The sequence below is a fragment of the Marmota marmota genome, unplaced genomic scaffold, assembly GCF_001458135.2.
Source record: "Marmota marmota marmota unplaced genomic scaffold, marMar, whole genome shotgun sequence".
In the NCBI taxonomy this organism is placed as follows: domain Eukaryota; kingdom Metazoa; phylum Chordata; class Mammalia; order Rodentia; family Sciuridae; genus Marmota; species Marmota marmota.
In genome coordinates this window covers 35,105,187-35,128,707 of record NW_026000240.1, presented here as the reverse complement: position 1 = coordinate 35,128,707, position 23,521 = coordinate 35,105,187, and the positions used below count along the sequence as shown (strand labels likewise).

Below are 23,521 nucleotides of genomic sequence, written 5' to 3'. Positions count from 1 at the left end.
TTTTTTTTTTTTTTTTTTTTTTTTTTTGTGGTGCTGGATACAAGGCGTGCATGCAAGGCAAGCACTACCAACTAAGCTATATTCCTAGCCCATTCCCTAATTTTTATGCCTAGAAAAATACTGGAGAAAATAGAAAATTAAGTCATTCTGCATGCAGCCTGATGGAAAGCCCAGCCCAGCTTTGTACAGATTTAGGCCTGGCAAATGGAGTGTCCTGTGGATTTGAAAGGCAAGGGAGAGGCCAGGGTTATGGATCAGTGGTAGAGCACTTGCCTAGCATGCGTGAGGCACTGAGTTCAATCCCCGGCACCACATAAAAGTTAAAAAAAAAAAAAAAAAAGAAAAAGAAAGAAAGGCAAGGGAGAAAAGAACTGAACTCTCTATGAAGCTTACTCAGAGTAAGGGAGATTCATCTCCATTTGGGAGCTCCAGACTAGATTCTGCCTATGTAGTGTGGAGCTGGCAGCTTCTGGACTTAAACCATCAAAACTCCCAGCTCATCTATTCCATAGGAACACAAGCTCCAAGAAGACAGAGAAGGTTTTAGAAGGCACTCAGTAAGGATCTGTTACAGGAGTCCAGGCCTCATAGCAGCTTGGGGTGCTATACTTAAAAAAGCAGGTATACAAAGTCCCTAGGTATCTAGAGGCAGACAGTGCACTTTTCTCTTGTTATGAATGCCAGACACAAAAGGCAAGTGCATGGAAACACCTTGAGGCCTATAGAATTGAAGCTAGAGAGGAACTTGCCAGCTGTTAGTGATATACTAGGGGAGGGTTTTATACCCACTGCCTTGGGGTGGCTTTGGTTCCAAAGGTTTATCCATATTACATGGTTTCTGAGACTATTAGTTGAGGGTGTATACTAAACCTGCTAAGCTCCTGATGGGACCCTTGTGTTCTCTGGGGCATCTAAGGAGACATGGTCAATGACTGAGGATAAGATAGGAAGAAAAGACCAGAAATAGCCCAGTTTGTCAAAACCAAATCCATGCTGGACCTCATGGCAGTTCATGTGCCTATCATACTCCCAACAACCCTTTTTGGGTCTAATCCAAATGGAGAGTGGCAGGTAGGTAAGCAACTTTGGCTCTAGATAGACTGAGATAAGAAAGGGAGAATAAGACTGAAGATTTGAAGTACAAGAACAGAGAAAACTGGCTGTGCATTCACTCTCCTATGTAGAAGCATGTACTATGGGATGGGGTATGAATGTAAGAAAATTGGTGATGAGGGACACAGATTAAGAAGTGGATCTTGGGGGCTGGGGATGTGGATCAAGCGGTAGACCACTCTTCTGGCATGCGCTGAGCACTGGGTTCGATCCTCAACACCACATAAAAATATTAAAAAAAAAAAAATAAGGGTACCAGCTGGGACCATACTTAAAAAAAAAAAAGAAGAAGTGGATCTTGAGGGCTGGGATTGTGGCTCGGTGGTAGAGTGCTCGTCTAGCACATGTGAAGCCCTGGGTTCAATCCTCAGCACCACATAAAAATAAATAAATAAAATAAAGGTATTGTTTCCAACTACTTTCAAAAAATAAAAAAAAATGTTTTTTTAAAAAAGTGGATCTTGGTCTACTCAGAGATATGTAGTACACATTGAGTATGACTCTAGAGCATCTCTGTGGTCCATGGCACCTGGCACAGCATGTAAAGAAGTGCTACCTGGCATAGGAGAGTAAGCTAAGGAAACTAAGGCAGTCTGTTCAGGGCAGCTAACTCATTAGTTGAATGAAGCAAAAGCACAGAGGCAGGAGGGAAACATGTCCTACTATTGCTTGATTTGGCTAAAGCCTAAAGACCCACTGCAGCATAAAGACCCACTAAGATTCATGAGTGTCCCAAGGCACATCTGGGCAGGGTTTGGGCATGAAGCAAGGGGAATTATGTCCAGGATTATTTCAGGGAAAATTCTTTGGGGCACATGCTACACAGACAGGAGGAGCAACAAGATGGGTCATAAGCTTCACATGGAGAATAGGGCAAAGCAAGGGGTCAGAAAGCACCATACAGGCTAGTAGACAGGCAGGTACTATCAACTGATTGGCAGAGGGAGTATTTCACTAAAGAACAGTGAAAAGTGGCTCAAATAAAACATTGGGTCACTGACAGAAGTCTTCCGTCTGGCTCCCTGGATAGAGTCCTCTTATAGGCAGGAAATAGACCTGAAAATGCTCTCCTATTTCTGTGAAACACTCAGGGGAAACAATGAATGCCCTCTACTGGCAGGGATGCCAATCCCTCTGTCTCTTTGCTCCCTCTGCTGGCAGCTTTAAAGCACACGTTCCTGGAACCAGAGGGAGATTATTTCAGAGTGGTTTCAAGTTTGCTTCAGAATTTGGGGCAGACAGACACATGTAGAGAACCAGTCCATAAACAGGGTGCCTCAAGACAGTCAGTGCTCCTGCTCATTCTCTGACTAGGTTCTCTCTGGCATTTCCTGGCCTTTCCTTTTAGAGCACAAAATTTGTCTCAAACTGCAGATCCACACATCCTATCAAAGCCATGAGGAGTGAAGACCCTTCTCAGGGCATTCTCTTAGCTTGTGATCTCTGCACCACCCCAGGGGGTCAACAAACCTCTCTAAAACCAGGCGGTTGACAGTCTCACTGGCCACTGGTGGCAGGTTCAAGGTTTCCTGCAACATCATTAGCTTCTTTTTCAGGCTCTTGGGAAAGAAAGAGAAGAATGTGAAAGGAGATAAGGCAAAGAACAAGCAGCATGCATAAAGGGCACTGGGAATAGGGAAAGGCCTGAAACTCAAAACACCAGGCTTCAGAAACCCTCTCTGGTAAAGTCTCTCTTCTGGTAATTAACAGTCTCAGAGAAGAAGGATTATGAGGAAAGACCCATTGTGCCATCTGACCTCTGCCCAAGAGGCCCAGGGTATAGACCACCAAGGTGTATACCCTGACCCACTGCCTGACCCAGGAGGATGCAGGGAGCTAAGAACCATCACTACTGACTGGTGTACAGGTTCTTGGGAAGAAAAAAGTCTAGCCTTGTTTTTTTTTTTTTTTTTTTTAATTTGTTCTAATTAGTTATACATTTAATTTTTTAAAAAAAAAACATATATTTATTTTATCTTATGTGGTGATGAGGATAGAACCCAGTGCCTCACATGTGCGAGGCAAGTGCTCTACCGTTGAGCCACAACCCCAGCCCCTTAATATTTTTTTGCAGTTGTAGATGGACAGAATGCCTTTATTTTATTTATTTTTATGTTGTGCTAAGGATTGAACCCAGTGCCTCACACATGCTGAGCAACCACTCTGCCATTGAGCTACAGCCCTAGCCCAGTAGAATGCATTTTGACACATCACACATAAATGGAGTATAACTTCTCATTCTTCTGGTTGTACATGATATACAATTTTATGAGTTGTGTAATTATGTATGCACATAGGGTAATAATATCTGATTCATTCTACTATCTTTCCTACTCCCATATCTCCTTCTCACGCTTCTCTCCCCTCCCAACCTTGCTCTTGAAGGACACATAAACCATCCCTCATTCTCAATAGGCCAGGAATGTCCCACCGTGATTTCCTTTTCAGCATTCTGTAAGTCCTTTTGGGCTGCTCTCAGCTCCAACTTGGCCTGATCCAATTCAGAGTAGACTGTCTGCAACTACAAGAAGGTACAGGGAGAGTAAAGGACAAGCCAAGTGGAGGCGATATGCCTTGCCCCCCACCTGTCATAGTTAGGGTCGCTTAGGGTCCAGAAGAAACTGGAGATATGGGAGGAGACCCCAGACGTCTGTCTGGTGATGCATGTGTGGAGTTGCCTAGCAGCAAAGGCTGCTCTCTACACAGTGCATCCTACGGATGCACTATGCCAGAAGTGAAAGCAGCAGTCCCAGGAGCCCTTCCACTCTAGGTCTGAGTGTAAAAAAACAGGTCTCTGAAGCTATCACATTTGGGGTTTGTACACAAAGCCACAGAAAGTCAGTGCCCAGTCTCTTGAAGCCATTCACCAGCCTCATGGAGTCAGTCATACTGTCAGGCCAGATAGCCTGGCTCAGGAGTCTTGAGCAAGCATGAACAAGCAAAAAAAGAGTTCCTTGCACTCTGCTCAGTTACCTTGCTTTTGGAGGAGACCAAGTCCTTCCTCAGCTTGTCAGCCAACTCCCCTGAGGCCTTCCGAGCCTCTTTTAGATTCTCATACTCTCTGTGAAGTGATGATGGAAAGAGATACCAGAATGAACACTCTGCTACTTAAAAGAGTCACAGCACCAACCTAACACAAGTCCTTGCCCAACCCCTCAGTTCATTCTCATTCTTCCTCTGACACCTGAGTCCAGCAGGGGCCAGGTGGCCCTGTGGAGGGTCCTGCACAAAATGCAAGGAGTCTGGTGACACTGTTCCCTGTCTGGCCTGAAGGTATTTGTAACTTGAGAGGGTTGCAGGGAGCTCTGGCCTCACTAGGGGGCCCTCTATACCACTTGGTCCCTACAGAAGGGCATTTTGTTTTTGTGCCTGTTAGCCAAGCTCCCTCCCTCCCACCAACCTCATACCACCATCGTGAAGAACAGGGGCAAAGTTTCTGATCCAAGACACGCAGGGTCAGTAATAGTACTGATGGGAAACAGACTCCAGATATCACCAGAGGGCTTACAGCTCAGAGAGCTAATGTCAACTCCTTAAAAACAACACTAAAGCCAGGCATGGTGGCACACACCTGTAATCTTAGCAGTTTGGGAGGCTGAGGGAGGAGAATCGAGAGTTCAAAAACTGCCTGGGTTAAGTCCCCCTGGGTTCAATCCTCAGTATCAAAAAACAAACAAACATCACTTAAAATTCATACTCTTCTCAATGATTCCATGAGGCATGTTATCACTATCTTCATGTAGAAAGGTGAGGGTTCAAGAAGCCAAGAAACTGGCTCCAGGCTACTCAGCTGGTGACAGGTAGAGTCAAGGTTCAAACCAAGGCAGGATGGCCCCGGAGCTTGCCACTTAACTCCATCTGCTTTACAAGAGATAGGCAGCAGAGGCATGGCTGGGGACCCATGGCCTAGCTCCTGAGCTCACTGAAAGGGGCCAAAGTACGCACTTCTTGAGAGACACACAATACACAGCCAGTTGCTCCACCGCTGATTGTCCCACACCCATGTCTCGAATCATTTCCTCCACCTCAGGCCGCTGACTCTGGAGTAGGATCTCAATCCTGAAAAACACACACAGCCCACAGCATTTGAAATCTGGAAGGCTGATGCTTAGTCTGCCTTCCTAGGCTGCTGTTGCTATGGCAATAGCCTGGGCTGCTAGGATGCTTTAGCAAGTGGGTGTGCCCAAGGAAAGGCTATATAGCAGAGCTGAGCACAGCTCTAGGGATGCTGCAGAGCAAGAGGTGCTGACAGAAGCCCTCAAGGTCAGGGATTTCCTATAGAGAGGTTACTAAAGGGAAAAATCTGGAAGGTCATCTGGCCATAGGCACAGGACAGGAAGGAGTATGACAAGTGCTCCTATGGAAATCAGAAGAGTCCACAGAGGCCAAGAAAGATTTGTGTCCATATGTAGCTGACCTGAGCCCTCCATGTCCTGTGGGGATTTGAGCCATAGAGGTGACCCAACTTACTCCCTGCTACAGTCCTAAGAGCTATACCATCTGGAGGCCCTGGGTATAAGGACACATACAGGCGCCAGCTCTAAACTCACTGCTCCATGGTCTTCATCTTGCTCCTGAGTCGGCGGGCTTCCTCCCGTGCTTGTTTAGTCTCATCTTGTTGCTGCTCCAAGAACTTCATCTGCTTCTGAAGAGCAATCAAACCCAAACATGGTGCTTGGGAGCCATGGCTAAAGTCACTGGAGAACTCTGCCCCAAAACTATCTGATCTTATCTTTTGAAAATGCTGATAACTATATGCCCCCAAAATCCCAGAGGTTAAGTGTGTCCCACTCTGGTCTGTGCTTTTTCTGCTAAGAGGCCCTAGGCCCGCTGTTTCTTCACCTCCCTGCCTGGTTCCTCCTGAGGTTTGTCTTATTACAGTCATAATCCAATGTCAGCATATATAGGATAACTGTGGGCAGACAAAATCCTGTGGTCTAGGTCTCCTAGTGCATATTGTACAGATAGCTAAAAGAAATTTTGAGCACAAACTCAGGCCTCACCAGCAACATCCAAACCCATGGACTAGAGCATAATAGGACAGCTGAGTCAGCAGCAGCTGGCTAGACTGCCCTCAGCATGAGACCATTCTATCTCTGACCTGGGAGTGCTATGACAAACTTCAGCTCTGCAGCTAGGTGCTAGTTTGTTCCCTCCTACTGGCCGGGCCATGTGATCTAGCCATCCCCCAAGCAGGAATAGAGAAACCAATATCCTGGGGCCTTGTCTGTTCACACAGATGGCTCCCTTTCCCTTTCAAATGCCATCCAACAAAGACTGCTCCTGCCTACAAGGCCAGAATATCAATTGTGGGTTCAGATCAATCGCCTCATGTCCCTTGGAGAGCAAGAGGCTCACCAACCTAGGCTGATACAAAATTCATCTGGGCCTAGGCTGCTTGCTCTATAGGCTTTGATCTGCCTGGTCAGCTCAGCACAGCTGACTTCAAAGGCCCCTGCTCCTCCCTGGGATGCTGTTTGATCTGGCTCCAAAGAGCAGCCCCATCAAGGACTGGAGTGCTAATGGAAGGTTCTTCAGGCTGGCTCACCAGTGGAGTGTGAGCCACTTATGGAGACACAGCCTAGCCTCACTGAGGTCTTACTTGAGCCCCTTCTGTGAAGTATTTGGAAGGCTTCACTTCTTCAAATTACCTAGTACAAAATCCATAAGCACACTCATATGACTTTTTTCTTACGGCCTGGATGGGTACAGTATAGGAAGGCCTGGGAAGAAGTGATTTGCCTATATTTTATGAATTGCGCAAACCAAGTAATGACTGAGGCAGAACCAGAATATAAGCCCAGGATAATAAGCCTGACTAGAGGTCTACCTTCCCACCAACTCTGCCCACAGAACCTGGGGACCTACTTTGAGTGTAGAGCATAGCATCTCAGCCTTGCCTAAGGCCTTTTGCAGAGATTCCACAGTGGTGTTGCGCTCTTCCAGAGTGTCTCGCAGAGTGTCGATAATAACCTGGCTGTCCCGCTTCTCTTTTTCTGGAATAGAAGTGGAGGGTAGAGGGAGAGTCCCATCCATTCATCAGAATGAGAACCTGGGCCCTTAAGCTCCTGTACCTCATCCCTGAGTCAGGTAAGAACAAGGCTCAAGCCAAAAAAATTGGTTGCCTTTGTCTCTCTCTGGCATGCACCAAATCAGGCAAACTGAGCCCCAGAGCCTTTGTCTAGGAAATATGCCTTCTTTTTGCTACAACTACTGGGAAGATTTCACTGTTTTCCCATCCCTTGGGTATGGTTAATTTATTATTCCAGAACTCAAGTAGGTTACTGACAAATACAGCATCTGAGCCTTCTCTTAGAGATATTCTGCCCCATCAGGTAGCCTCCCATTCCCCAGCCTGGGTCCTGGGCTAGAATTCTTAGACGAAGAGAAGAGGCTCACCTGGTCTAGGCAGATAGCTTCATTCACCTCCTTTTCTGCCAGTCACAAGAGCCGGCAATACTCTTGACCATATAAAGCAGAGAGAGCCTCTGGTTCTGCCAGAAGGTTTGAGGCCTTCCTTCTAGAGCCCCTCCCTCCAGTATCCAAATCAGGAGCTTTCCAGGGCGTCTGTCTCTTGAAAACTCACCTTTCTGGGAAAGCTGGGCTCTGATATTGTCCAGTTCATTCTGAAAAATAACACCCACAATAAACAACAGGAATGCATCACAGCTGGTGTCCAGGTGGCCTCCCATATGGCTGTGGGAGCCTCAGGATCAGACAACGAGGACTGTAGGTCCCGGAAAGCATGGACCCTGGTATACCTCAAGGCCCAAGCTAAGCTAACAATGGAGAGATAAGCATTGCTTAATCTCTGTGTGCCTTTTAAACCATAGCTAAGATGGAGAAAACTAACCCCAGAAGCAGGGCCTCAGAACAGAGAAAGAGTTAGAATAGATGCAAAGGAAGTGAAGCTAGGTCCACAGATCAGTCTCAACAGCACAAATTTCCATCAATTCCCTGACCCTGTACTAGCCTCACACTCTCTGAGTATCAGTTGCACTCACCAGGGACCCAGAACAGGGATGGCCAAAGACCTTGGGCCACCGCTAGTTCTCTCCACCCTGTGTCCTGCCTGCTTCACAGGCTACCTCCTTGAAAGCTCTAAGGTGACTTTGTGTAATACAAACATTTCAGGTGTAGAACCTAAGAGGAATCAGTAAGGCAGGACAGCTTTGCATTGCTAGATTGAGAGGGTCAAGTGAACTCCTCAATGGCTTGCATATGTTCCAGAGCCACAGTAGCAGTACAGAGAGGCTGGGCAGAAGTGCATGCAGCTCTTATTTGGAAGTCCAGAGAATTCAACACCCTTATGGGCAATCCTGGTTATGGAGGAACCATAATCAGGAAAATCAAGGTTTTACAGGACTTAAATGCTTGGTCAAGGGTCCATGGTTGTAGTTAGATGGAATCCCAGGCAAACCTTCCTTTAGATAACACTTCTAGGTTCAACACAAAACTCAGAATTTTAGATGTGACCAATACAAAGGTCTACAATAGTGAGTGGATAAGCCCCCTGTGATGGAACTCTCTAGGCAGGACTCTAGGGCCAGAAGCTTCTGGTTGCTGGGTTGGTCAGTGTAAGTTGAAGAGGTGGGAATAGAAATAGGGGGTAGGGGAGAACATGAAGGGTCTTCCTGAGAAGGGACACCAACCCAAGGCTGCTGCACCACTACCCAGGAAGTTTTCCAACCCCTTTCCAAACTACTTAAGGTGTTGCTTCCCTGTTTCATAGAACTGGCTTTGAAATATGGAAAGAAATAAAGCTGCTTTTGTTGTCTTTATCACAGAGGACACCACTTAAAACTGGGAGCAGTTGAATACACTGGTTCAAAACATAAAAGCTCTATACTCCCAGCACAGTGAGTTCCGAGGACATCATAACTTCTGGGGCCCATCGTCAAATGAACTCTGATCTGACAAATATCCAGCAAATTAACCCTCAGGGTCCAGCAATCAAATGTGAAGCTCAATCTGACTTCCTCAGGAGTTTTCTGCCAATCCAGCCTCCTGATACCCTAAGAAAGCTAAATTTTAGATTTTGGGCAGAAACGGTATAAGTATTAGAAGGAACCTGCTTAGCCCCCGCTGTAGTATGTGTTTCTAGTTGGGGTGAAAATCTTGATTCCAGGGGCTTTGCCCTCTATTACTGGTCCAGGGAAGACCCAGGCATCTGACTCTATACCCAGTTCCCTAGGCAATTTTGAGGCACATGCAAAGTAGGAAACAGTGGACCCATACATCTTTCCTGACTGGGAAGTCAAAGAATTTCCTAATCTGTCACTAACTAACCAGTAGCAAAGTGGAAGGCAGGAAGGCTACAGGCCCTTCATAAGGTTAAGAGAACCTTGAGAGAGTCACTCTATCCTTTGGTCAGAATTGCACTGAAATCCAAAGAGGAGGTCTTCCAATCAAGTGGCCCCATTACCCTTTACAGTATACTTCTCTGATGACTGTGTCTCATCATCATTTATCCTCCGCTCTACTTGCCCCTGCCTAGAAATCTCTACCAGTCTTTCCTCCATAACCCTATCTCTATACTCTAGGAACCTTCCCTGTGTAGGAGTAGAAAGTGAACTCCCACAGAAATTGGAGTTCAGTGGAATGAGACACATTCTGGATACCTTTAAGAATTCTGCATCCAAGACACTCTCCTCCTCCTGGGCAAGGTCAAAGAAGAGCTTATTGATAATGGTTCTTTTGCCAACCTGGATGGGAAAACAAGATAGAGTATGACTGTCTTGCTAGGTCATGGGCAAGGAGAAAAGTTTGTACATGAATCCAACTGCCTGCCTAATATGTATACCAGGTCTGTTTCCAGACCTAACTTTTCAAAGTAAATGTTTTTAATTTAGAAGACCCCTTCATTCCTGCAGGTACCCCAAGATAGGACTTGTTTGGATGTTGAAGTCATATCACTACAGAAACACACTGAAAGGCCAAGGTTCGTCGTCGGAGATTAAAACGCACACACACAGATAGCAGTGACAAAGATGAAGCACCTTATTGCAAGCTGGTGCTAGCTTATATAGAAAGTGAGAGTCAGTTATCTTAAACCAGGAAGCTCCCGGAGTCAATCATAGTAAAGGTCAGGTCATCACCTATGGTGCACGCACATCCGCCCTGCATAAGATTCATGGGGGGCACGAACTGTCCACGATCACAGAAGACGGGAGGACCAATTAGAAAATTCTCAAAACAACTTGTTATCCGCCCACTGGCAACTTGCCAACGACATGTTGCATTAGGGGCTCCTTATCTGAAAGGCCCGGGGAGTTCTCAGGGAGACTCCCAACACACACAATGAGTGCTCAAAAGGCATTCAACTCTAGGTGCTGGAGCATTTTCTAAAGACAGAAAAAGAGGGCAAGGGATGTGGCTCAAGTGGTAGCAGGCTCGCCTGGCATGCGTGCGGCCCGGGTTGATCCTCAGCACCACATACAAAACAAAGATGTTGTGTCCGCCGAAAAAAAACTAAAAAATAAATATTAAAAAAAAAAAAAAAGACAGAAAAAGAGCCAAATATATCTGGGTGAAGACTGGCTCAGAAAAAAAAAAAATAGTGTCCAGGAAATATTAAAAAAAAAAGGACCGGGCCAAGTGACAAGTCAACTCCCTGTGGATGTAAAATAGATCCCAGAGCAATGCAAGGGCATACATGAGACTGAACTTGCCCAAACCAGGAGGGTGAAAAAGGGTCCTAATTACTATTTGGTTTTAGAGACCTTTCTACATTTTTGCTTCCTGGCAAGAAGACTAGGTCCAGTTGAGGTGGGCCCATCCCCATATTCTCACCTGGATTCGGCATTGTGGGCAAGTCCGACTTGGTGCTGTCTCAAACCACTGAATTAGGCTGGAATGAAAGTAGAACAACAGATCGGTGAGCCCTGGTATGGCAGGGGATAAGGGTCAGGCAGCCACCAGATCAAATCACCCCAATGCCTGCCCACACAGGAGGACATGACAATAGTTGCTCACAGCACTTCCCACAGGCCTAACTGGTACTTGGCACTTGGCACTCAGACCAACTGGCCATTTCTGGCCCTGTAGTATTAGCCTGAAGCTGTTCTGCCAACCTTCTGGGCCTTGACTGGGATAGAGTGACAATCAAAGCCCAGAATCTATCATAGATAGGGACTCTGATAATACCCTTACTTTAAGCTAGGACCCCAAAGGCTATACTTAGATGGTACAAGTAAATAGAGGTTAGCTTTCTATCTATCTGTGTGGTCCATCAAAACACAAATCTTAAATTTACAAAGTCTTCTCCGGAAGATAATACCATCATCCTAGGTATCCACTTTTGAATAACATGTACAACATATAATCTAAGCCAATCAGGTACAGTAGAACATAATACGCAAGGAGAATGAATGAAACAACTAAAAATCATTACGGATAAATCAGAAAAATATAACACATAGGCAAATAAATCAGATACACACAAAAAAATACATTTTGTAAAATTCCATTTACATAAAGGAAAAATATAGGCAAAATTCATCTATGTTCTGAAGACAGTGGTTTCCTTTATATGGGGGACTTAAGGAGGGTTAGGTTGGTAGGAGTAGTTAAAGAGTATATAAAGACATTTCTAGATCTGATAATACTATGCTTCCCTTTCTTCCTTTCTTCTTTTTTTTAAATTTTGTTTTCAGTTCTGGGGATGATCAAATACAAATCCAGTGCCTTGCACATATATACTAAGCAAATGTTCCACCACTGAGCTACATCCCAAGCTTGTTTCTGGATCTGAATTCTAGCTATGTAAATATGTTGTTTGTGAAAATACTGCAGGCCATACACTGATTATATGTACATTTGTCTATAACTACATTATACCTCAATAGAAAAAATGTTGTAAAAAGTAAACAGGCACGCAGGAAAAAAGCATATGTCCACAGACATGTATTAGAATTGTCAGACACACACCAAACATATTATGTTTAAAAAAATAAATATCAGTACAGAATCAGAAGCTAAACAGCAACATAGAAAAATTTTATTTTGTTTATTTTTATGTGGTGGTGGGAATCGAACCCAGTGCCTCACAACATGCTAGGTGAGTGCTCTACCACTAAGCCACAACCCCAGCACCAACATAGCACAATTTTAAAAGAACCAAACAAAGCCAGATATAGCAGCACATGCATGCAGTCCTAGCTACAGGCAGGTAGATTGCTTGAGCTCACAAGTTTGAGACTAGCCTGGGCAACATAGTAAGACTCCATCTCAATAAGAACAACAAAAAGAACCAAATGGAAATCCTAAAACTGAAAACCAGCCAAAACTTAAGTCAATGAGTGGGTTTAATGGCAGTTTAACAAAGCTCAAGAATTAGTACAATGAAAGATAAATCAGAGGAAACCTCAAGAATTAAAAAGACAAAAAAATGTAGAGATGATAAGAGACATAGAAGATACTCAGAGAAGCTCTAGTAAATGTGTAAATGGAAGTTCTGGAAAGAAAGTGGTACGAACACTACCTCCACCAAAAAAGTTCACATCCTAACCCCTAAAACCTGTGAATATGTTAGCTTATTGTAGCAAGAGGAAATTTGCAGATGTGATTGAGTTAAGGATCTTGAGATGGGAAGGTTTTGAACCCAGGGGTGCTTAGCCATTGAGCCACTTCCCCAGCCCTCTTTTTATATTTTATTTAGAGACAGGGTCTCACTGAGTTGATTAGGGCCTCACCAAGTTGCTAAGGCTGGCTCAGCCTCTGGGATTACAGGTGTGCTTCACGGGATGGGAAGGGTTTTGTTTGTTTTGTTTTTGTGGTGCTAGAGATTGAACCCAGGACCTCACACATGCTAGGTAAGTGCTTTATCACCGAACTGTATCCCCAGCACTGAGGTGGGGTAATTATCACAAGGACCCTTATAAGTAAGACAGGAATGTCGAGTCATTTAGAAAGGTTTGATGGTATAATGCTATTGACTTTGAAGATGGCAAAACAGCCATGAACTGAGAAAGGTACCCCTACTCATGCTTAGAGTTTAACCTAATAAGACCTAATGTAAGACTTCTGACCTCTAGAACTACAATGCAATAAATTTGTGTTGTTTTAAGCAACTGAGTTTATAATAAATTGTTATAGCATGTGAGAAGCCCTGGGTTTAACCCACAGCACCACCAAAAAAAAAAAAAAAGAAAGAAAACAGAAAAATAAATCCTGACATATGCTACAATTAACATGGATGAACCATGAAGACATTATGCTAAGAGAAGTAAGCCTGTTACAAAAAGGTAAATATACTATGATTGCACTTAAATGAAGTACTTAGAGAAGTCAAAGTTATAGAGATAGAAAGTAGAAAGGTGATTACCAGAGCTTTGGGACAGGGAACAACTGGGAATTACTGTTTAGGGAGTATAGAATTTCAATTTGGGAAAACGAAAGCTTTTTTATTATTTTTTTTTGGGGGGGGGGTACTGGGAATTGAACTCAGGGGCATTCAACCACTGAGCTAATATCCCCAGTGCTATTTTGTATTTTTATTTTAGAGACAGTGTCTTACTGAGTTGCTTAGTGCTTCGCCATTGCTGAGGCTAGCTTTGAACTTGCAAATCCTGCCTCAAACTTCCAAGCCACTGGGATATAGGCATTGCAACACTACACCCAACCAAAGGCTTTTTTAAAATACTGGTCATCAAGGAGCGAATATACTTTCTTCTCAGCAGCACACAGATCCTTCTCTAAAATAGACAATTTCTTTTTTTTTTGGTGGTGGTGGTGCTGGGGTTTGAACCCAGAGCCTTATGCATGTTAGGCAAGCACTCTACCAACTGAGCTATATCCCTAGCTCCTAAACTAGACAATATTTTATGCCACAAAACAACTCAAAGTGGATAAAGGACTTAGATACTAGAACAGAGACCCTGCACTTAACAGAATAAAAAGTAGGCCAAATCTTCAGCATGTTGGCTTAGGAATCAAATTCCTTAACAAGACTCCTAAATTAAGAATCAATAAATGGGATGGAATCAAACTAAAAGGCTTTTTCACAGCAAAGGAAAAACTCAATAACGTGAAGAGAGAACCTAGAGAATGGGAAAAAAAATCTTTACCACATGCACCTCAGAGAAAGCATCAATCTCCAGGATATATAAAGAACTCAAAAAACTTAACACCAAAAAAACCCAAATAACTCAATCAATAATTGGGCTAAGAAATTGACACTTCACAGAAGAAATATAGTTAATCAACAAATACATGACAAAATGTTCAACATCTCTAGCAATTAGAGAAATGCAAATCAAAACTACACTGAGATTTCAACTCACTTCCATCAGAATGGCAATTATCAAGAAATCAAGCGCCAGGTGCAGTGGTGTAAGCCTGTATTCCCAGCGGCTCAGGAGGCTGAGACAGGAAGATCATAAGTTCAAAGCCAGCCTCAGCAACTTAGTGAGGCACTAAGCAACTCACTAAGTGAGTTGGCACTTAGTGGAACTAAGTGAGACCCTGTCTCTAAATAGAACACAACAGAGTGCTGGGGATGTGGCTCAGTGATTGAATGCCCCTGAGTTCAATTCCCAAAACTGAAAAAAAAAAAAAAAAAAGAATACAAGCAACAGTAAATGTTGATGAGGATGTGGGGAAAAAGTATACTCATATATTGCTGGTGGGGCTGCAAATTGGTGCAACCATTATGGAAAGCAGTATGGAGATGCCTCAGAAAACTTGGAATGAAACCACTATTTGACCCAGTTATCCCATTCCTTAGTTTATATCCAAAGGACTTAAATCAGCATTCTACAGTGACTCAGCCACATTAATGTTTATAGCAGCTCAATTCACAATAACTATGGAACCAACCTAGGTGTCCTTCATCAGATGAATGAATAAGGGAAATGTGGTATATATACACAATGGAATATTACTCAGCCTTAAAGAAAAATAAAATTTCAGCATTTGCTAGTAAGTGGATGAAGCTGGAGAATATTATGCTAAGCGAAATAAGCCAATCCCAAAGAACCAAAAGCTGAATGTTTTCTCTGATATACAGACACTAATTCACAATGTGTGGGGCTAGGGAAAAATGGAAGTACTCTGAATTAGACAGAGGGGAGTGTAAGGAGGGGAAGGGGTGTGGAGGTAGGAAGAATAGTAGAATGAATAGGAAATTATTACCCTATGTGCATATGTGATTACACGATCAGTGTAGCTCTACATCATGTACAACCAGAAGAATAAGAAGTTATACTGCATTTATGTATGTCAAAATGCAGTCTTTTGTCATATATAACTTAATTAGAACAAATTTTAAAAAGAATTTTAAAAATAGTTGTTGAAAAGATTTTATTCATCTGTATGCAGGGTATGAAGAATTAAGAGAATACAGGGCTTTGTTCTTGGTTTGGAAGATGCTATTTAATTGGAGCTCTCTGTTCAGAAAGCAATAACTTTTTGCATCTCAATCCTGTGGGGCCACTAAGATGAATAGTTTGTGTAGGTAAAATGGAGATTTGGAATTGAGCTTCATGCCTATAAATGTTTCCCAAATAATTGTATGCATATGAACCTGTATAATAAAAGTATTCTCCATAGAATCCATGAAAAAAAATAGTGGTGATGGTTGCACAACGGTGTGAATGTGCTTAATGCCAAAGAATTGTACACTTAAAAACTATTGAGGGGCTGGGGCTCAGTGGTAGAGTGCTCATCTTGCATGTGTGGGGCCCTGGGTTCGATCCTCAGCACCACATAAATAAAATAAAGGTATTGTGTCCAACTACAACTAAAAATATATATATATATATATATATATATATATATAAAAAAAACTACTGAGAGCTGAGGTTGTAGCTCAGTGGTAGAGCACTTGCCTAGCATGCATGGGGCACTGGGTTTGATCCCTCAGTACCACATAAAAAAATAAAAGGGCTGGGGTTGTGGCTCAAGTGGTAGAGTGCTCACCTAGCACACGAGAGGCATTGGGTTCAATCCTCAGCACCACATAAAAATAAAATAAAGATATTATGGCCACCTAAAACTAACTAACTAAATAAATAAATGGATACATAGATAGATAGATAAAAGGTTTCACATCCATCTATAACTAAAAATATACTTTTTTAAATTATTGAAGTTGGGCATGGTGGCACACGCCTGTACTCCCAGCGGCTTGGGAGGCTGAGACAGGAGGATCACGATTTCAAAGCAAGCTTCAACAACTTAGCAAAATCTTAAGCATGTTAGGGAGATCCTGTCTCAAAATACCTAATAAAAAGGGATGGGGATGTGGCTTAGTAGTTAAATACCACTGGGTTCAATCTCCAATACCAAAAAAAAAAAATTATTCAAAGGAGCCAGGCACAGTGGTACAGGCCTGTAATCCCAGCTACTTGGGAGACTGAGTCCTACAGATGTAGCTCAGAGGTAGAGTGCTCCCAAGTTCAATCTATAAAAGGACAAAAATAAATAAATGAAAAATGGTAGTTTTTATGACATGCATTTGTGCATATTTTGCCAAAATTAAATTTAAAAAAGGCATGGAGGTGTGTGCCTGTAATCCCAGCAACTCAGGAAAATGAGGTAGGAGGCTCTCAAATTCAAGGCCAGCCTTAGCAATTCAGGGAGGCCCTAAGCAATTTAGTAAGACACATCTAGAAATAAAACAGAGCCGGGCGCAGTGGTGCATGCCTGTAATCCCAGTGTCTTGGAAGGCTGAGGCAGGAATATCACAAGTTCAAAGTCAGCCTCAGCAATTTAGCAAGTTGCTAAGAAACTCAGTGAGACCCTGTCTCTAAATAAAATACAAAATAGGGCTGGGGATGTGGCTCAGTGTTGAATGCTCCTGAGTTCAATTCCCAATACCAAACAAACACACACACACACGCACAATAGAAAGGCCAGGGGATAGCAGGATTCCATGGCGCATGCCTATAATCCCAGTGACTCAGGAGGCTGAGGAAGGAGGATTGCATGTTCAAAGCCAGCCTCAGCAATTCAGCAAGGCCTTAAGCAACTTAATGAGTCCCTGTTTCAAAAGGGAAAAAAAAGGGGCCTGGGATGTAGCTTAGTGGTTAAGTGCCCCTGTGGGATGGAAGGAGGGGAGGGAGGAAGGAGGGGAGGGAAGAAGGAAGGAACCAACGAACCCGAACAAAGGGAGGAAGGGAGAAAGAGAGGGAGGGAGGGAAGGTAGTAAGCAAAATGTCATGTTAAATCCACTAGGATAGCTGTTATCCAAAAATGGAGGGCCATGTGTGTGGCTCAGTGGTAGAGCAAGTTCCAGGTGTATAAGGCCCCGGATTCAATCTCCAACACTGAAGAAAACAAAAACAAAAACAAGATGGAAAAATGACAAGTGTTGTAGAAACCTCATGTATTTTCGGTGGGAATTTAAAAAGATGCAAGTAATAGTGTAGCTCAGTTATTGTAGAGTTCATAATTGTCCTAGGTTCAATCCCAACACCAGAAATCATAACAAACAAATCATAAATAAACAAACAACATCGAAATAATAAATAAACAAAATGAAAGAAACTAAAGTGATGTTCAAGATCAGCCTGAACAACATAATTAGACCCCATCTCAAAAAGGGGAAAAAAAATAAAAAAGATACAGTTGCTATGGAAAATAGTATACAATTCCTCAAAAGCTAAAAGCTAAACATAGAATTCCCATGTGTCAGCCTATCCACTCCCAGGTATATATCCAAAAAAACATATAAGCCCATTACATAGATGACTGAATAAACAGAGAAAATACCAAATTCCTTACAAAGAATTCCAAATAGTGTAGAGCTTAATTCCTTTCTACTTGAGTATGAACTGGTCCTGTAACTTCATGATGGAGAAATCTGGTAGACACCACCTTAACTAAGGGATCATGGTTAATACCATCAGAGATAAGTATGTTGTTAGCATGTACCCCTCAATAAGATACCATGAGAAGAGCACCTTACCTCTATAGCATACTTCCCCAAAACCTATAATCCCAGTCAAATCATGAGAAAATATCAGAGAAACTCAAGTTGACAGATATTCTACAAAATACTTGACTGGGACTCTTCATTTAAAAAAAAAAAAAAAAAAAACTGGGGCTAAAGTTGCGGCTCAGTGGTGGAGTGCCCCCTAGCACGTGCAAGGCCCTAGGTTCCATCCTCAGCACCACATAAAAATAAATAAAATAAAGGTATTGTGTCCAACTACAACTAAAAAATAAAAAATAAGTTAAAAAAAAAAACTGGGCTGGGGTTGTGGCTCAGCAGTAGAGTGCTTGCCTAGCATATGTGAGGCCATGGGTTCAATCCTCAGCACCACATAAAAATTAATTAATTAACTAAATAATTTTAAAAAAAACCTGCTGGGTGAGGTGGCTCATGTCTATAATCTCAGCAGCTTGGGAGGCTGAGGCAGGAGGATCTCAAGTTCAAAGCCAACCTCAGCAATGGTGAGGCACTGAGCAACTCAGTGAGACCCTGCCTCTAAATAAAATGTAAAAAATGGGCTAGGGGCTGGGATGTGGCTCAAACGGTAGTGCGATTGCCTGGCATGCATGCGGCCCAGGTTCTATCCTCAGCACCACATACAAACAAAGATGTTGTGGTCTGCCAAAAACTAAAAAAAAAAATAAATATTAAAAAAATTCTCTCTCTTTTTTTTAAAAAAATAAAATGGGCTAGGGATGTGGCTCAGTGGTTAAGTGCCTCTGTGTTCAATCCCTAGTACCAGAAAAATAAATAAATAAATACTATCTGTACTATCTTTACAACTTGTCTGTAAATAAAAAATTATTGTAAATAAAAAGTTTATTACTCAAAAAACAATAATGTAGAAAGAGTGTGTTAGGGGGCTGAGGTGGTAGCTTAGCAGTAGAGTGCTCCTAGAGGAGCACATGTGCTAGAGCACATGGGAGGCCCTGGGTTCGATCCTCGCACCACATAACAACAAATAAATAAAGATGTTGTGTCCAGTTATAACTAAAAAATATATTTAAAAAAAAAAAGTGTTAGTATTCTAAACTCTGAGTTACCTGGCAAGTGAAAAAGGTGTTGATTAATTTTGAATTTGGTATGTTAAGACTATATATAGTATAATTACTAAAAGAATGAAAATGGGGTATATATCTTCCAAACTCATTCAGGGGAAAAAAAGGAGCAATACAAAGTATGTAACCAATTCAAATTAAAACAAGAAAGGAGTAAATAAGAAACAGGCCAAACGAAACAGAAAACACCAAATAGGATACTTAATCTTCATTCAGTAATTGCATTATTATAATTTTATAATTATCATTATTTTTGTCTTTTGCTTTTTTTTACTAGGGAATGAACAATGGTGGTGGTGGGGGGGAGAGGTTTGTACCACTGAGTTACATCTCCATCTATTTTTTATTATTTTTTAAAATTTGAGACAGGGTCTCACTAAGCCTTTTTTTTTTTTTAAAGAGAGAGAGAAAGAGAGAGAGAGAGAAAGAGAGAGAGAGAGAGAGAATTTTTTAATATTTATTTTTTAGTTTTCGGCGGACACAACATCTTTGTTTGTATGTGGTGCTGAGGATGGAACCCGGGCTGCACGCATGCCAGGCGAGCACGCTACCACTTGAGCCACATCCCCAGCCCCTCACTAAGCCTTGAACATGTGATCCTCCTGTCTGTCTACCTAGTTGCCACTGCACCCACATTGCAACATTTTAAGTAGACTAAATGGTCCAGTTAAATACAAAGATTATAAGAGGAGATTTTTAAAGTCCAACTAAAGGTTGTTTTCACATGTAAAACATGAATACACAGAAAAGACTAAAGTGAAAAGTTAGAAAATAGAGGATATAACAGTAAATAAAATATTTTAAGAAGTGATCTTTGGTTTCTAATCAAACAACAATGGTTCCCTCAGCATGGGGCTCAGGCCATCAGAAACCCTGAGCTTTGCAAGTAAGGGGCACCCTGTAGCTATCAGGGTGATGCCTAGCTACCTGCTCCCTGAGGCCTTTGGTCCTAAGAGTTCCCTGTGACTATTACTATTACACTCAACAAAATGGTCCTATATAGTCAGCAGGATCCCTTGATAGGGAAGTATCTCCTTGCCTTTCCATATTAAATCGAGTTCGCTGGCGTGGTGCATAAACTGGTGTATTTGGCTCATGAGATGATTCTAGATAGAATCAATCCACAGCAAAACCTTTTGGGTGGTCAGAAGCCTGTTAAGTTTCTATCTTGAAGAGATAAAAGGGCTTGTTAATGTAGTGGAAGCTCAACTCTGCTCAGGCTAATAGTTTTGAAGTCACATCTCTTTGCACAAGTGTTCATGGAAGCCCCTACTCTCTTCACTACACCAATTCTGCCCCCTGGGGGCTCAGTTATCACCTCCGCCTTACCCACTTCAGCCCAGGTCTGGAAGCTTCCGCGGAGCTCAGTCTATTGAGGTCCTCACCGCCCATCTGGGTTTCGAGTATGGGTTGCCTGAAGGTCCGACACCCTAAGGCCCCGAAGCAGTACCAGGGCAAGTGTGGGCCCGTACACCGCTGTCACTCACCACTGAAGGTGGAAGGTGTGTCCACAGTGGATGGCCGCCACGTCGCGGGAGTGGTCGAAGAAGTCCGAGCAAATAGTGCACAGGGCACGGATAGGCATGATGGCTGGACTCAAGCGGACCAGGTAGCCAAGGAAACTGCAACAGGTCCAACTTCGTGGCCGCGCCCCCGCGTCTCGGCTCGCTTCAAATTTGGCTCCACAGCACGACTTCCGGGAATAAACCGGAAATGACGACACCAAACCGGGAAAAGAGCCTGAATGTTTGGCTCTGATTGGATTAACTCCCGGCGGGGCGGGACCATTGATGAGGTTTAGCGGCCCTCGACCGTAGAGAATCCTGGGATTGAGCGCGGTGGCTCTTAAGCGATTTTTGGAAACCTCCACCAACCCCTGAGACAAAGGGCACTGCCTTGGATTAGGGCGGAAAGCAGCGACGCTGCGAGATAACCCTTCTTCCAAGCAAAACTGGCTGTTGTGGTACCAAGCTGGCGCGAAATGACCAGGCCTGGGCTGTCTCTTCTTTCAGCACTCAGGGAAAGTCAAGACTGCAGCCACAAGGGGATGGAACCGTGGTCCCCATGGGTCCCCGGGTTCTGGGCAGTGCTGGACCTCTTATAGTTCCGCTTACAGAACGCGCACTGGCAGCTTATAGTTCCCAGACCAAAAGAATGCCCCACCCTCTCAGTTTAAGATTATTAGTGATCTTGGAAAGATGGATATGTATGGCCCAACCAATCAGCACGACCCACAGTAACCTTGGCTTTATCTAAGAGCTAATGATCCCCGGGTTTGGAGATACTAGGGCCAGTAACTTAATTTAGCTCTCAGCTCCCAGGATTCATCATGCCTGAGAATGTAGTAGGGTTGCAATTTTGGAGGCATAAATGCTTCGAAGACCAGGAACTAACAACCCTTTTTATTATTCCCACAAAAGAATAAGTTATTCTTTGAGATTCTCCCTGAGAAAGCAGCAACCCTGGTGAGTTCAACTCTGGGCTAGAGCAAGACTACTTTGGGATCTTCAGCCGTTTTGACAGGGTTACTCTCTCCTGAAGAAACTTTGTGCAGAGCCCCATGAGCTGAAGAAGCCACCGAGCAAAATCCCATTGGGCCTATGTGGAAAGCACAGGTGTTCACAGGAAGGAATCAACACACAGCAGTATAGAACCTTTGTGCAATGCCCATCCTATACCTTCTCCCCAACTAAGGAAAGCCCACTTAGGCTATGAGCAAGGTTGCTTGCTGTGGTGGTTGGCCCTGGATGGGTTCTGGCTCTGTACCCAAGTTAAGACAAAGGCTCCTTTAATCAACAGAAGTCAGAACAGCAGCCTTACTTGAGCTTTCAGCCCAGGAAGTATTCCTGGGCCCATATCTAGCTCAGAATGCACCACCCACATGGATTTCTAGAGTCCAGAGGACACCCATCAATCACCACCTTTGTGGATCAACTGGTTGAGAGTAACCTTCACTCTCAGCTCAAGCAATCTACTGAGCATCAGCTACTACCTGTGAACCTTCTCCCAGCCTCTCCCCTCCCCACTGCCTTCCAGGGACTCTTCCTTGGTAGGACAGAGGAAGCAAAGGCAAGAGGGTGGCCAGAGGCTTTGCAGGGTGACGTTTATTTGCCAGGTTCAGCAGGCACACAATTAGCCCACCAACCTTCACGTACCAGAGCAGACCCACAGGCATGCAAGGAGAACGGCAGGACCACCATGGAATGCCAAGCAAGGGCGAGGACCAGTATGGTTGCCTGTCCAGGCTGTGGTAGTGTCTGACAAAGGGCACCTGTCAGGAACCTCCCTCAGGGTACTAGGGAGTCTTATACTTCTTCATCCCAGCAAGAGCAACTTAACATGGCTCAGAGGCTCCTAGGCCTCTAACAGTAGCAAGAGTAAAAACAGAGAAGGATCTTCTCCATGTTCTTGTTAAACTGAGAGCAGAAAATCCACCCCTCTGAAGGGCAAACCCCCAGATCATACTAAGGATTACCACCAATCAGCAGCCCCCCTGGGATAGAGAAGATTTATGGGATGAGCCTGTGCAGGGTTAGCATACAGAAAGAGAATGGGGACATCAGCCCTCCCTGTTTAGCCCATGGTAAGGATCCAGCTAGGCTGGGGCACTGGGTGCTAGTCCTGTACTATGTTCTACGAGGTCTCATTGCCACATCCTAATTGCTTCTCCTTTCCCGTAGAGGCCCAAGAGGTTCAGGGTACAGGGCAACCCACTGCAGGACTCAAGAGGGCAAGAAATAACACAAGCGTCTCAGGAGGGCCTTCCCAGGGACAAAGATGGAAGCTTCTACCCTCCTACTCATTCTCTTATCATCGCTCATATTTCTAAGGACCCCCACAGCTAGCATTTAGTGCCCCCAGCCAACACATGACCAATCTTGATTTAAAGCAAACTGCCCTAGATTTTTGGATACTCTGTACTAGCCAGCGTCTACTCCTAAAGCAGCCCACATACCACAGGTACACACCTTCATATGTAGGAGCCTAACACCACTGACAGGGCCTCGCTGGAGGACCAGCTCTCAGGGCAAGGCCACTCAATTTAGGGCCTGGGAAAGTATGGAACCTGCAGGGCCTGCCTGGGTGAATGATGAGGCAGGAAGGGAAGGAGAAAGAGAGCAGGGACCCCCTGAGATCCCTAGAGCAGCATCCCACAAGGAACAAAAATTCGTGAAGGTAGCAACAGACAGAAAAGCCACAAGGTATCCATGCAGGGGTTGGGGCTGGCCCTGCCTCTGGCCTGCCCACCACTCGCACATACACACAGGAGACAAGACTGCTCTCCCGTGGCCCCCAGGAATGCCCCACTAGGATGGGGAGCTTGGGGGAGCAAGGGCATCATGCCAGTGACTCTATGTACAATGAAAAGCCCCTCATTCACTCTCCCACCCTCCTGCCCGCCCCCCATCCCCCA

At 44.0% G+C, this 23,521-nt stretch overlaps 1 protein-coding gene across 1 annotated transcript in view; it reads right to left on the bottom strand.

Moving 5' to 3' along the window:
• LOC107143468 (TRAF interacting protein) overlaps nt 1–23,515 on the bottom strand; it is a 30,311-nt gene extending 6,796 nt beyond the window's left edge. Inside the window, exons 1-10 of the mRNA XM_015487174.2 lie at nt 20,595–23,515; nt 10,906–10,963; nt 9,735–9,818; nt 7,700–7,739; nt 6,982–7,109; nt 5,664–5,758; nt 5,059–5,172; nt 4,087–4,174; nt 3,545–3,634; nt 2,584–2,672 (exon numbers count right to left, since the gene is read on the bottom strand). Of these exons, the coding sequence (XP_015342660.1) occupies nt 2,584–2,672; nt 3,545–3,634; nt 4,087–4,174; nt 5,059–5,172; nt 5,664–5,758; nt 6,982–7,109; nt 7,700–7,739; nt 9,735–9,818; nt 10,906–10,963; nt 20,595–20,692 (884 nt within the window). The 5' untranslated portion in view covers nt 20,693–23,515. The remainder of the gene's footprint in view (nt 1–2,583; nt 2,673–3,544; nt 3,635–4,086; nt 4,175–5,058; nt 5,173–5,663; nt 5,759–6,981; nt 7,110–7,699; nt 7,740–9,734; nt 9,819–10,905; nt 10,964–20,594) is intronic.
• Between the last annotated feature and the right edge of the window lie 6 nt (nt 23,516–23,521).